Source organism: Aquarana catesbeiana, linkage group LG02 (assembly GCF_042186555.1).
Source record: "Aquarana catesbeiana isolate 2022-GZ linkage group LG02, ASM4218655v1, whole genome shotgun sequence".
NCBI lineage: Eukaryota > Metazoa > Chordata > Amphibia > Anura > Ranidae > Aquarana > Aquarana catesbeiana.
In genome coordinates, this window is record NC_133325.1 from 310,408,154 (window position 1) to 310,420,804 (window position 12,651).

General features: G+C 46.9%; 1 protein-coding gene across 1 annotated transcript in view; it reads left to right on the forward strand.

Moving 5' to 3' along the window:
• The window catches only part of MITD1 (microtubule interacting and trafficking domain containing 1), a 70,639-nt gene that overhangs the window by 40,482 nt on the left and 17,506 nt on the right, over window positions 1–12,651 (forward strand). The window contains exon 5 of the mRNA XM_073612967.1: window positions 11,240–11,326. Coding sequence (XP_073469068.1) covers window positions 11,240–11,326 — 87 coding nt within the window. The remainder of the gene's footprint in view (window positions 1–11,239; window positions 11,327–12,651) is intronic.

The following is a 12,651-nucleotide window of genomic DNA, read 5'->3' on the forward strand; positions in this document are numbered from 1 at the left end:
CCACATTTAAGTTACCCGTATCTGAGTCAATTAAAGAACCCTCTTCTTCTTTGGGGTCACTGAAGCCTCCTCAAACAACACATGCTTTTCCTGTTCATAATCTGCTAGAAAAGCTCATTTATTCTGAGTGGGATCACCCAGATAAACGTTTTTTTTCCGCCTAAAAAGTTTTCAACACTTTATCCTGTGGAAGAAAAGTTTATAAAGATGTGGGGGATACCGGCCGTTGACGCTGCTATTTCCTCCATAAATAAAAGTCTGACTTTTCCTGTAGACAATGCTCAGATGCTCAGGGATCCTGCTGATCAAAAAATGGAATCCCTGTTGAAGGATATTTTCTCCTTAGCAGGTTCAGTTGCTCAACCTGCAGTGGCAGCAATCGGAGTCTGTCAATACTTAAGAGACCATGTTAAGCAGGTCCTCAAAGTTCTACCTGAACAGCAGGCCCAGGAGTTGGCTAACCTTCCAGCGGCCTTAGGTTTTGCTGTTGACGCCATCAGAGATTCTATCATCCAAACCTCTCGTTTTTCACTTGGGTTGGTGCATATGCATAGAATCTTATGGTTAAAAAATTGTACAGCCGAAGCACCATGTAAGAAACTTCTGGCTGGGTTTCCATTTCGTGGTACAAGGCTGTTTGGAGAGGGTTTGGACAATTATATCCAAAAGATCTCTAGTGGGAAAAGCACTCTCTTACCTGTTAATAAAAGGAGTAAGCGTCCCTCTTTCAAACGGGCTCTTTCCCCAAAGCCAGGAGCGTCAGCCTCCAGGCAGTCGCGACAGCCTCCTCCGTCAGGGTCTAGAAATAAATTTCAGAGTCGACCCCAGGGACAAAAGAAGTCCTGGGGGAAGAAGCCTACTAGACAAGATGCTAAAGCCTCTTTATGACGGGGTGCCCCCGCTCGCTCGGGTGGGGGGAAGACTGCTACAGTTCTCAAAGCTCTGGAAGGAGGATTTCCAGGACAGATGGGTAATCTCCACGGTAACTCTAGGTTACAAACTGGAGTTCCAAGAATTCCCCTCTCCTCGTTTCCTCAGATCAAATGTCCCCAGAGATCCGGAGAAAAAGCAGTCGCTCCTTCTAGCGTTAGAGCGACTATTGACGCAAAAGGTCATCATGGTGGTTCCCACGAAAGATCAAGGATTGGGATTTTTTTCCAACCTTTTTACGATACAAAAACCAAATGGGGATGTCAGACCCATCCTGGATCTAAATGATCTGAATCGATTCCTAAGGATTTGATCCTTTCGCATGGAAACAATTCGGTCAGTAGTCTCCATCCTACAGGGAGGAGAATTCCTGGCATCAATAGACATCAGAAATGCGTATCTGCATGTACCCATTTTTCCTGCTCATCAAAAATACTTGCGCTTCGAGATAGAAGGACGACATTTTCAGTTTGTGGCACTGCCTTCGGGCTAGCCACTGCACCTCGAGTGTTTACAAAGATCCTGGCTCCTCCTCTGGCCAGATTAGGGCTCAGGGTATAACTGTTATAGCATACATAGACAACCTGCTCTTGGTAGACCGGTCAGTAGCCTGTTTGAGCTGGAACTGGATGACCACAGTCAACTACCTGGAACACCTAGGTTGGATTCTCAACCTAGAAAAGTCTTTCTTAAAACCAGTAAGAAGACTGGAGTATTTGGGCCTGGTCATAGATACAAGCCAAGAGAAGGTATTCTTACCTCAGGCAAAGATCACTGCCCTAAGAGAGCTGATTCTGGTAGTCAGGACCAAAAAGGGTCCTTCTGTCCATCTTTGTATGAGGCTGCTGGGAAAGATGGTAGCTTCCTTCGAAGCAGGTCCCTAGGCTCAGTTTCATTCAAGGCTGCTGCAACACGCTATCCTGTCTGCTTGGAACAAGAAGGTTCAGGCATTAGATTTTCTGATGCACCCGTCTCATGCAGTGCGTCAGAGCCTCAGTTGGTGGTTAATATCCGAAAGCCTGCAGAAAGGGAAATCCTTTTTACCGGTTACCTGGACGGTGGTAACAATGGATGCCAGTCTTTCGGGTTGGGGAGCAGTTCTGGAACAGTCTGCAGTCCAAGGGGAATGGTACAAAATTGAGAGGACCTTACCCATCAACATTCTGAAGATCTGTGCAGCATATCTAGCCCTAAAGGCCTGGACTCTCAGGCTACAGGGTTGCCCTGTCAGGATCCAGTCCGACAATGCCACAGCAGTGGCTTATATCAATCATCAGGGAGGCACCAGGAGTCGGGCAGCTCAGAGAGAAGTGAACCAGATTTTAGTCTGGGCAGAAAAGCATGTGCCATGCATATCGGCAGTTTTCATTCCGGGGATAGAGAACTGGCAGGCAGACTATTTGAGTCGCCGGCGGTTATTCCCAGAGGAATGGTCTCTTCACCCCGACGTCTTTTGGGCCATATGCCAAAGATGGGGGGTTCCAGATGTAGATCTCTTTGCATCCAGATTCAACAAAAAGATTGACAAGTTTGTGGCAAGGACAAAGGATCCTCTTGCATGCGGGACAGATGCGTTGGTGATTCCGAGGCATCGGTTCTCACTGATTTATGCATTCCCTCCCATTCTACTACTGCCACGGCTCCTTTGCAGGATCAGGTAGGAAAGGAAGTCAGTACTTCTGGTGGCCCCAGCTTGGCCCAGGAGAGCTTGGTATGCAGAAATAGTAAGGATGACAGTAGGTTCCCCGTGGACCCTACCGTCATGTCCAGACCTGTTATCTCAAGGTCCAGTGTTCCATCCTGCCTTACAAACGCTAAATTTGACGGTTTGGCTGTTGAAACCCACCTTCTGAAGAGTCGTGGGCTTTCAGGTCCTGTGATATCTACCTTGATCAATGCAAGGAAGCCAGCTTCCAGAGTGATTTATCATATCAGAGTCTGGAAAGCTTATGTATCCTGGTGTGAATCCAGGGGTTGGCATCCCAGAACATATGTAATAGGTAGAATTCTTGACTTTCTACAATTGGGATTAGAAATGAAGCTGGCCTTGAGTACCATCAAGGGCCAGGTCTCGGCCTTATCAGTATTATTTCAATGGCCACTTGCTTCACATTCTTTGGTCCGAAACTTTATGCAGGGGGTGACGCGTCTTAATCCTCCGGTTAAGGCGCCCCTAAACCCCTGGGACTTGAATTTGGTTCTGTCAGTTTTACAGAAACAGCCTTTTCAACCAATACATCAGATTCCCTTAGTCTTGTTGACAAGAAAGTAAATTTTTCTGGTAGCCATTTCTTCTGCTAGAAGAGTATCAGAATTAGCAGCTCTTTCCTGTAAAGAGGCTTATTTAATCATACACAAGGATAGAGTGGTATTGCGCCCTCATCCTAGCTTTCTACCGAAGGTGGTTTCAGATTTTTATCTAAACCAAGATATTGTTCTGCCTTCCTTTTTTCCAGATCCCTGTTCTACGAAAGAAAGGTCACTACATTCTTTGGATGTAGTAAGAGCAGTCAAGGCTTATCTGGAAGCAACTGCTCAAATTCGTAAAACAGATGTTTTGTTCATACTGCCAGAAGGTCCCAATAGAGGACAGGCAGCGTCAAAATCTACCATTTCTAAATGGATTTGACAAGTCATTATTCAAGCTTACGGTTTGAAACAGAAGATTCCTCCTTTTCAAATCAAGGCACACTCCACAAGGGTTATTAGTGCTTCTTGGGCGGTGCATCACCAGGCCTCTATGGCTCAAATCTGCAAGGCCGCAACCTGGTCTTCAGTCCATACATTCATCAAATTTTATCAGGTGGATGTGGGAAGGCATGAGGATATCGCCTTTGGGCGTAGTGTGCTGCAGGCAGCAGTACGAGGTCCTCAGGTCTGATTACACCCTATGTTGTGTGGTCCCCTCCCCTCAAATAGCATTGCTCTGGGACGTCCCATCAGTAATTACTGAGGCTCTGTGTCCCGTGATGTATGAGAAAGAAAATAGGATTTTTTATAACAGCTCACCTGTAAAATCCTTTTCTTTTGATGTACATCACGGGACACAGAGGTCCCGCCCCTCTTCTAATACACTTATATTGCATTGCTATAAAACTGAGGTATCCCTGTAAGGGGAGGGATTATATAGGGGGTTGAACTTCCTGTTTAGGGTGTGCCGGTGTCCAATCACCTAGTGATACCCTATATAACCCATCGGTAATTACTGAGGATCTGTGTCCCGTGATGTACATCAAAAGAAAAGGATTTTACAGGTAAGCTGTTATAAAAAATCCTATTTTTATTTTTTTGGGGTTGGGAGCGTGGGGAGCACCACGGCTGTGCCTTCTGAGGCGAATGAGCCCCCCAGAAACGGAACCTCTTTCTTTCTCGAACATCACGGGACACAGAGCCACAGTAATTATTGATGGGTTATATAGGGTATCACTGGTGATTGGACACTGGCACACCCTATCAGGAAGTTCAACCCCCTATATAATCCCTCCCCCTTGCAGGGATACCTCAGTTTTTACGCCAGTGTCTTAGGTGATGGACATGTAAAGATGTCCTGTGCTGAGCTCCAAAGGGAATATCCTGATATCCTATACTGGGGCAAGCCAGGCGAACCGGATCCATTCAAAGTGTCCTTTTTAGGCGAATTGAATGGTACCCGGGCCTCGTGTCCGAAGAAACAAGGTTTTACCCGTAACGCTTCTCTTTTTAGAGAGCTGGACCCCGCAGATCAGAAAATGGCTTTAAACTTCCTAATTTCTGGCGAGGTGCTTTACGGGCCCAGAACTGAAGGATCCCCCTATTCATAGGGGGCCCCAGTCTCTGACGGTTTTTTCAAACGGAGCCCACCGTGAGAGGTGAAGATTGGGTCTGTGTAAACTGAACCCTGCAGCTGGATAAGGTAAGAGGAGATTCCACAGAATGTTCTAATTTTAGTAGGTTTCTCCTTTAATGTAAATTCATGCTATGCCTATTGTGACCACCAGGGGCTGCCAAGAGCACAAACCTTCACATGCTGGACGTCTGTCTCAGTGACTCATCGCTGCATGTGTTTTCCTCACAGCGTATCAGGCCAGCTGCAAGGTAAGATGGAAGGGGGGATTTCTCATGTTTGAATGTCCCCCCCCCCCCCAGGCTAGAAAGAGGCCACAGGGGTCTAGAAAGTGGTTATACCGCTCGGGCTCTGCTGCCTCAGGCCACCATCTTTGACTAGCTTCCTCCCTCCTGCCCCTTCCCCAGCCTTCCTCCATAGAAATCATAGGAGAGTCGGCCAGTGCGGGAAGCGCTCGTTTTTTTCAAAAGCTCAAGGGGGGGGGGGCGGTAGAGGGGGGGGGTGGGACGTCAGCACAGGTGCTTAGACTCCCACTCAGGCCAGCTGCAGGCTATTAAGGCACTCTGTACAGGTGCACACAGCCTTCTGAGAGACACAGAGCTGACAGTCGCATGTAAGGTGGGACGCAGGCATTCTCCTAGGCAGCATTTACTGAAGTAACACCAGACTGAGCATTGGGTAGCAAGGCTTTTAGCCAGACTACATCGCTCAGCAGGCAGTGTTCATTTGTATACCTCACACCTTGTTGCTTTGCACTATGGGTAGAAGAGGTTCAAGCACCCCAAGAACCAGAGACACTAGGGGATCTCATTCAGGTTCTGAGGGCCCCCTGTCAGCAGCATCCTCCCCCCCTCATGGGCCAGGGACGACTAGCCAGGGAGAGCCATCGGGGTCAGGGGCTACACCTGCTTCTGGCACTTCAGCTCCTGTATATATTACACAAGAGGTTTTTTCCTCAACCATTAATGGTCTAGAGGAAAGATTAATGGCCGTGATTACGTCTTCACTCAGTAAAAGAAAACGCACTAGGCCTTCCTCTGTTCCCCAAGACCCTCAGACAGAGGAGCTCTGGGATAAAGGAGACGAATCCCTTTCAGAGGATCAGGATGGGACAGATAATTCCTCTTCGGAGGAATCAGGTGGCGAGGGACCCTCTGCGACTTCCCAAGAGGAGAAAGTCTTAGTGCAGATCCTCACTGGATTGGTCCGCTCCCTTATTTAAGTTGCCCCCACCTGAAACTGCTAAAGAATCCTCTTCTGCTTTGGGGTCACTGAAACCTTTCCAAGCAGCACAGGCTTTTCCTGTTCATAATTTACTTGAAAAGCTCATTTATTCTGAGTGGGATCACCCAGACAAACGTTTCTTTCCGCCGAAAAAGTTTTCAACACTTTATCCGATGGAAGAAAAGTTTATTAAGATGTGGGGAATACCGGTTATTGATGCTGCCATTTCCTCCATAAATAATAGCCTGACTTGTCCTGTAGACAATGCTCAGATGCTCAGGGATCCTGTAGATAAAAGGATGGAATCCCTATTGAAGGATGTTTTCTCCTTAGCAGGATCAGTGGCCCAACCTGCAGTAGCAGCGATGGGAGTCTGTCAATACTTAAGAGACCATGTTAAGCAGGTCATCAAAGTATTACCTGAACAGCAGGCCCAGGGGTTTGCTAACCTTCCAGCGGCCTTATGCTTTGTGGTTGACGCCATTAGAGATTCTATAGGTGCAAACCTCCCGTCTTTCACTGGGGTTGGTGCATATACGTAGAATCCTATGGTTGAAAAATTGGTCAGCCGAAGCACCATGTAAGAAGCTACTTGCTGGGTTTCCATTTCGTGGTGCAAGGTTGTTTGGAGAGGACTTGGATAACTATATCAAGAGAATCTCTTGTGGGAAAAGCACTCTCTTACCTGTCAAGAAGAAGAGTAAGCGTCCCTCTTTCAAACGGACTCTTTCCCCAGCGCCGGGGGCTTCAGCCTCCAGGCAGTCTCGACGGCCGCCTCCATCGGGGTCCAGAGACAAGAGTCAACCCCAGGGACAAAAGAAGTCCTGGGGAAAGAAGCCTACTAGTCAAAACACTAAAACCTCTGCATGAGGGGGTGCCCCCGCTCACTCGAGTGGGGGGAAGACTGCGACAGTTCTCAGAGCTCTGGCAGGAGGATTTCCAGGACAGATGGGTAATCTCCACGGTAACCTTAGGGTACAAGCTGGAGTTTCAGGAATTCCCCTCTCCTCGGTTCCTCAGATCAGGTGTCCCCAGAGACCCAGAGAAGAAGCAGTCGCTCCTTCTAGCGTTAGAGTGACTTTTGTCGCAGGAGGTCATTATGATAGTTCCCGCAAAGGACCAGGGATTGGGCTTCTATTCCAACCTTTTTACGGTCCAAAAGCCAAATGGGGATGTCAGGCCCATTCTGGATTTAAGGGATCTGAACCGATTCCTAAGGATTCAATCCTTCCGTATGGAATCAATTCGAACAGTAGTTCCCACCCTGCAGGGAGGAGAATTTCTGGCATCGATAGACATCAGAGATGCATATCTGCATGTGCCCATTTTTCCTGCTCATCAGAAGTTTCTGCGCTTCGAGGTAGGAGGGCGCCATTTCCAGTTTGTGGCTCTGCCTTTCGGGATAGCCACTGCACCTCGAGTGTTCACAAAGATCTTGGCTCCTCCTCTGGCCAGATTAAGGGCTCAGGGTATAGCTGTCATAGCATACCTAGACAACCTGCTCTTGATAGACCGGTCGGTAGCCTCTTTGAATGGAAACTTGAGGACCACAGTCAGGTATCTAGAACACCTGGGTTGGATCCTCAACTTAGAAAAGTCTTTCCTAAAACCAGTAAGAAGACTGGAGTATTTAGGTCTGATTATAGATACAAGCCAGGAGAAAATATTTCTACCCCAGGCAAAGATCGCTGCTTTAAGAGAGTTGATTCTGGCAGTAAGGACCAAGAAGGGTCCCTCTGTCCGCCTCTGTATGAGGCTATTAGGGAAGATGGTGTCTTCATTTGAAGCAGTTCCCTATGCTCAGTCTCATTCAAGAATGCTGCAACACAGTATTCTGTCGACCTGGAACAAGAAGGTTCAGGCATTAGACTTTCCGATGCACCTGTCGCATGCGGTGCGTCAGAGCCTCAATTGGTGGCTCATACCCGAAAACCTGCAGAAGGGGAAATCCTTTCTACTGGTTACCTGGACGGTGGTAACAACAGATGCCAGTCTGTCAGGTTGGGGAGCAGTTCTGGAACAGTCTGCGGTCCAGGGGGTATGGTCCAAGACAGAGAGGACCTTACCCATCAACATTCTGGAGATCCGGGCGATACATCTAGCTCTAAAAGCCTGGACTATCAGGCTACAGGGTTGTCCGGTCAGGATCCAGTCCGACAATGCCACAGCAGTGGTTTATGTCAATCATCAGGGAGGCACCCGGAGCCGAGCTGCTCAAAAGGAGGTGAACCAGATCTTAGTCTGGGCAGAGAGGCATGTGCCATGCATATCGGTAGTTTTCATCCCGGGAATAGAGAATTGGCAGGTGGACTATCTAAGTCGCCAGCAGTTACTTCCAGGGGAATGGTCTCTGCATCCCGACGTCTTTTGGGCCATATGCCTAAGATGGGGGGTTCCAGATGTAGATCTCTTTGCATCCCGATTCAACAAAAAGATAGACAGATTCGTGGCAAGGACAAAAGATCCTCTTGGTTGCGGGACGGATGCGTTGGTGATTCCGTGGCATCAGTTCTCACTGATTTACGCATTCCCGCCTATTCTGCTACTACCACGACTCCTTCGCAGGATCAGGCAGGAAAGGAAGTCGGTACTTCTGGTGGCCCCTGCTTGGCCCAGAAGGACTTGGTATGCAGAAATAGTAAGGATGACGGTGGGTTCTCCGTGGACCCTACCGGTACGCCCAGACCTGTTATCTCAAGGTCCAGTGTTCCATCCTGCCTTACAAACGCTAAATTTGACGGTTTGGCTATTGAGACCCACGTTTTGAAGAGTCGTGGGCTCTCAGGTCCTGTCATATCTACCTTGATCAATGCAAGGAAGCCAGCTTCCAGGATGATTTATCATAGAGTCTGGAAAGCTTATGTATCCTGGTGTGAATCCAGAGGTTGGCATCCCAGGAAATATGTCATAGGTAGAATCCTTGACTTTCTACAATTAGGATTAGAGATGAAGCTGGCCTTGAGTACCATCAAGGGCCAGGTCTCTGCTTTATCAGTATTATTTCAGCAGCCACTTGCTTCGCATTCTTTAGTTCGAAGCTTTATGCAGGGGGTGATGCATCTTAATCCTCCGGTTAGGGTGCCCCTAAACCCCTGGGACTTGAACTTGGTCCTGGCTGTGTTACAGAAACAGCCTTTTGAACCAATAAGTCAGATTCCTTTGGTCTTGTTGACAAGGAAGTTAATTTTTCTGGTGGCCATCTCTTCTGCTAGAAGAGTATCAGAATTAGCAGCTCTTTCCTGTAAGGAGCCTTATTTGATTATACACAAGGATAGAGTGGTACTACGCCCTCATCCTAGTTTTTTACCGAAGGTGGTTTCTGATTTTTATTTAAACCAAGACATTGTTCTACCTTCCTTTTTTCCAGATCCCTGTTCTCCGGAAGAGAGATCTCTACATTCGTTGGATGTAGTAAGAGCAGTTAAGGCCTATCTAGGGGCAACTGCTCAGATCCGCAAGACGGATGTTTTGTTTGTGCTGCCAGAGGGTCCCAATAGAGGACAGGCAGCGTCAAAAGCTACCATTTCTAATTGGATTCGACAATTGATCATTCAAGCTTACGGTTTGAAACAGAAGATTCCTCCGTTTCAGATCAGGGCACATTCCACAAGGGCTATTGGTGGTTCTTGGGCAGTGCATCACCGGGCCTCTATGGCTCAAATCTGCAAGGCCGCAACCTGGTCTTCAGTTCATACATTCACCAGATTCTATCAGGTGGATGTGAGAAGGCATGAGGATATCGCCTTTGGGCGTAGTGTGCTGCAGGCAGCGGTACAGGGTACTCAGGTCTGATTGCACCCTACTTGGTCGTGGTTCCCCCACCCTCAGGTAGCATTGCTCTGGGACATCCCATCAGTAATTACTGTGGCTCTGTGTCCCGTGATGTTCGAGAAAGAAAATAGGATTTTTTAAAACAGCTTACCTGTAAAATCCTTTTCTTTCGAAGGACATCACGAGACACAGAGGTCCCGCCCCTCTTCTAATACACTATATTGCTTGGCTACAAAACTGAGGTATCCCTGCAAGGGGGAGGGATTATATAGGGGGTTGAACTTCCTGATAGGGTGTGCCAGTGTCCAATTACCAGTGATACCCTATATAACCCATCAGTAATTACTGTGGCTCTGTGTCCCGTGATGTCCTTCGAAAGAAAAGGATTTTACAGGTAAGCTGTTTTAAAAAATCCTATTTTTTATAGGCAGTCTTGGGGGGTTCTGGAGCCATGTGATCTCAATTTTAAATGAACCAATTATAATAAAGGCTCTTATCTAGCCTGAATATACTGTGGCAGGACTCACATTGCCTACCCCTATATGCCACGTGACCTCACCTCAGGTCACTAAACCTACACAAGGCTCACAAAGGGGAGTCTTGAAACTGCCTCCAATTGTAATCCCATGAGGAAAGGGGGGTTCCTAGAAACCTTTTTCCCCTTTTCGTTTCATTCTTCTTGAAAATATCTGAACAGTTAAGCCTGTAAAAATGTGAGAGATACATAAATTGTTACTTTCCAGGTAAGAGCCCTTTCACACCGAGCCGCCCATACCGGCGGCGGTAAAACGCCGCTATTTTTAGCGGCGTTTTACCGTCGAAATAGCGGCACATTTCGGCTGCTAGCGGGGCGCTTTTACCCCCCGTTAGCGGCCGAAAAACGCCCGCAATGCGCCGCAATAGCGGCGTTTTGCGGGCGGTATCCCAGCGCTGCCCCATTGATTTCAATGGGGAGCAACGGTGGAGGAGCGGTAAACACACTGCTCCAAAGAAGCTGCTGCCAGGACTTTTCCTGACGTCCTGCCAGCGCAGCGCTCCGGTTTCATACTGGAGACAATGCTGCAGCTGTTTGAGGGCGGATTGCAGGCGCTATTTTTAACGCTATAGCGCCTGCAAAACACCCTCGATGTGAAAGGGGTCTAAATGTTACAAAAACTAAGGCTTCTCTTGCATGTTGACAGATCCCATTGATCATCTTCAATAATTGTATTTTCAACCTTTTTGTCAATCCGAATTTTACAGTGTAGATCCCTGCTGTCGCCAATTAATATACTGTAGGAGTGCCTACAGGACCCCTATAAATTATGACCTTAAGAAGAAAGTAATAGATTATGTGACTATTTTTGTTTCCCATGATGTAAATGAACAAAGACGTATTTGATATTTTGGTTGTTCATGTTGCAGATTAAATAATTCTAGTAAGAATAATTGATTGCAAACGATTGTTTTGTTTGTATTTCATACTCATTTGAACTGTCTTTATTTTTACAGCTGTATAACTTTCTACGATTTTGTGAAATGCTTATTAAGGGGCCTTCCAGGATCAAGAAAATCAACTTACTGACTTCAAGAGATGAAGTAGGCTTATCAGTATTTATGGTCATATACTGTATATGGACTAGGATGATTTGAACTCATTACAAAAGCTCAGTTTTATTAATGAACCAAAATTACATAATTTGATATAGCACACCAAAACCTTCACCATACACCAATAAAAGCACAATTGATAACGATATCAAGTACTATAAAAACAAAGATCGGGCTCGCAGACTCGCCACCATACACACACTGATACAAGCAGCAGAGAGGTAAATATCAGCTATAAATGAAATGGGGACCAGCAGTAGCTGATAAGTGGGGGTATCCACAGGGGGAAAGGAGAACAGAGATCAGTGCTAGGTCTTAATCTACTGAGGTGGAGGTGAGTCACTAGATAGTATTGTATATAAACTCAAATACTAAGCTAGACCTCCACAGGGTCGCAATTCAGAGTCAATCTGATTGATCCTCCATCTTAAGTGGTGACACGGGTTAATATGCAAGGTATTGCAGTCCAACTGTCTCTGTAACAGGCCAAGTGGCCATTCAAACAAAATATCACAATGCTATGCTGGTATCCACTATAGCACAACCCATAGTGAAGTCGCCCATCAGCACATGTAAAGCATAAATTCATGGCAGACGCATCAAGCAATAAGCAGGTGCAACCAGAGCAGCAGGGGAGAAGAGCAAGAGCAGCAGACACCTAAACACAGTCTTCACCGGGTGAGCCACATAGTAAGGAGGCAGCTCATATGAACAGTTATAGTCCTGGGACCCACCTCCAGATAATCTCACCCGGAGGTTGTGTAAGGTCACTAGCTGCTCCTGTTGACATCCATCAACTTTGTGCTGTATCCCCAGCCTCGGCTAACGCTTGTGCACAGGCCGACTCAGTGCCGTCTCAGTATGATGGAGTCAAGCCGCCAGGCTCTAGCAATCAATGTGGAGTGGCAGGTGGATGAACCGCATGGAGTGAGCTGGAGTGCAGGCAGTATGACGTGATAACTTCAATGCATTTCGCTTACTAGGTCTGGTGAGCTTCTTCAGGACACTGTTGTTGTTGCATAACAGGCTTATAAAGGGGCTGACGATGTAATTTACATATTTAACTCCTCTATAGCCACAGTATCATTCTATCAAGATCATGATCATAATTATTCGTGAGAATTATTGGCAAGTGCATAAAGTCCTGAAGTAGACTAAAGAGCCTAAAGCTAAATACACATTATACCCATCTGGGTTTTCCATGCATTCAAAAATTCCTGAAAAAGGAGAGGACCTGTGAACCACTTTGAAGAGGTATAAAGGAATTTACAAAAATCACCCTTAGATGATATTATATTCAAGATGCTCCAACG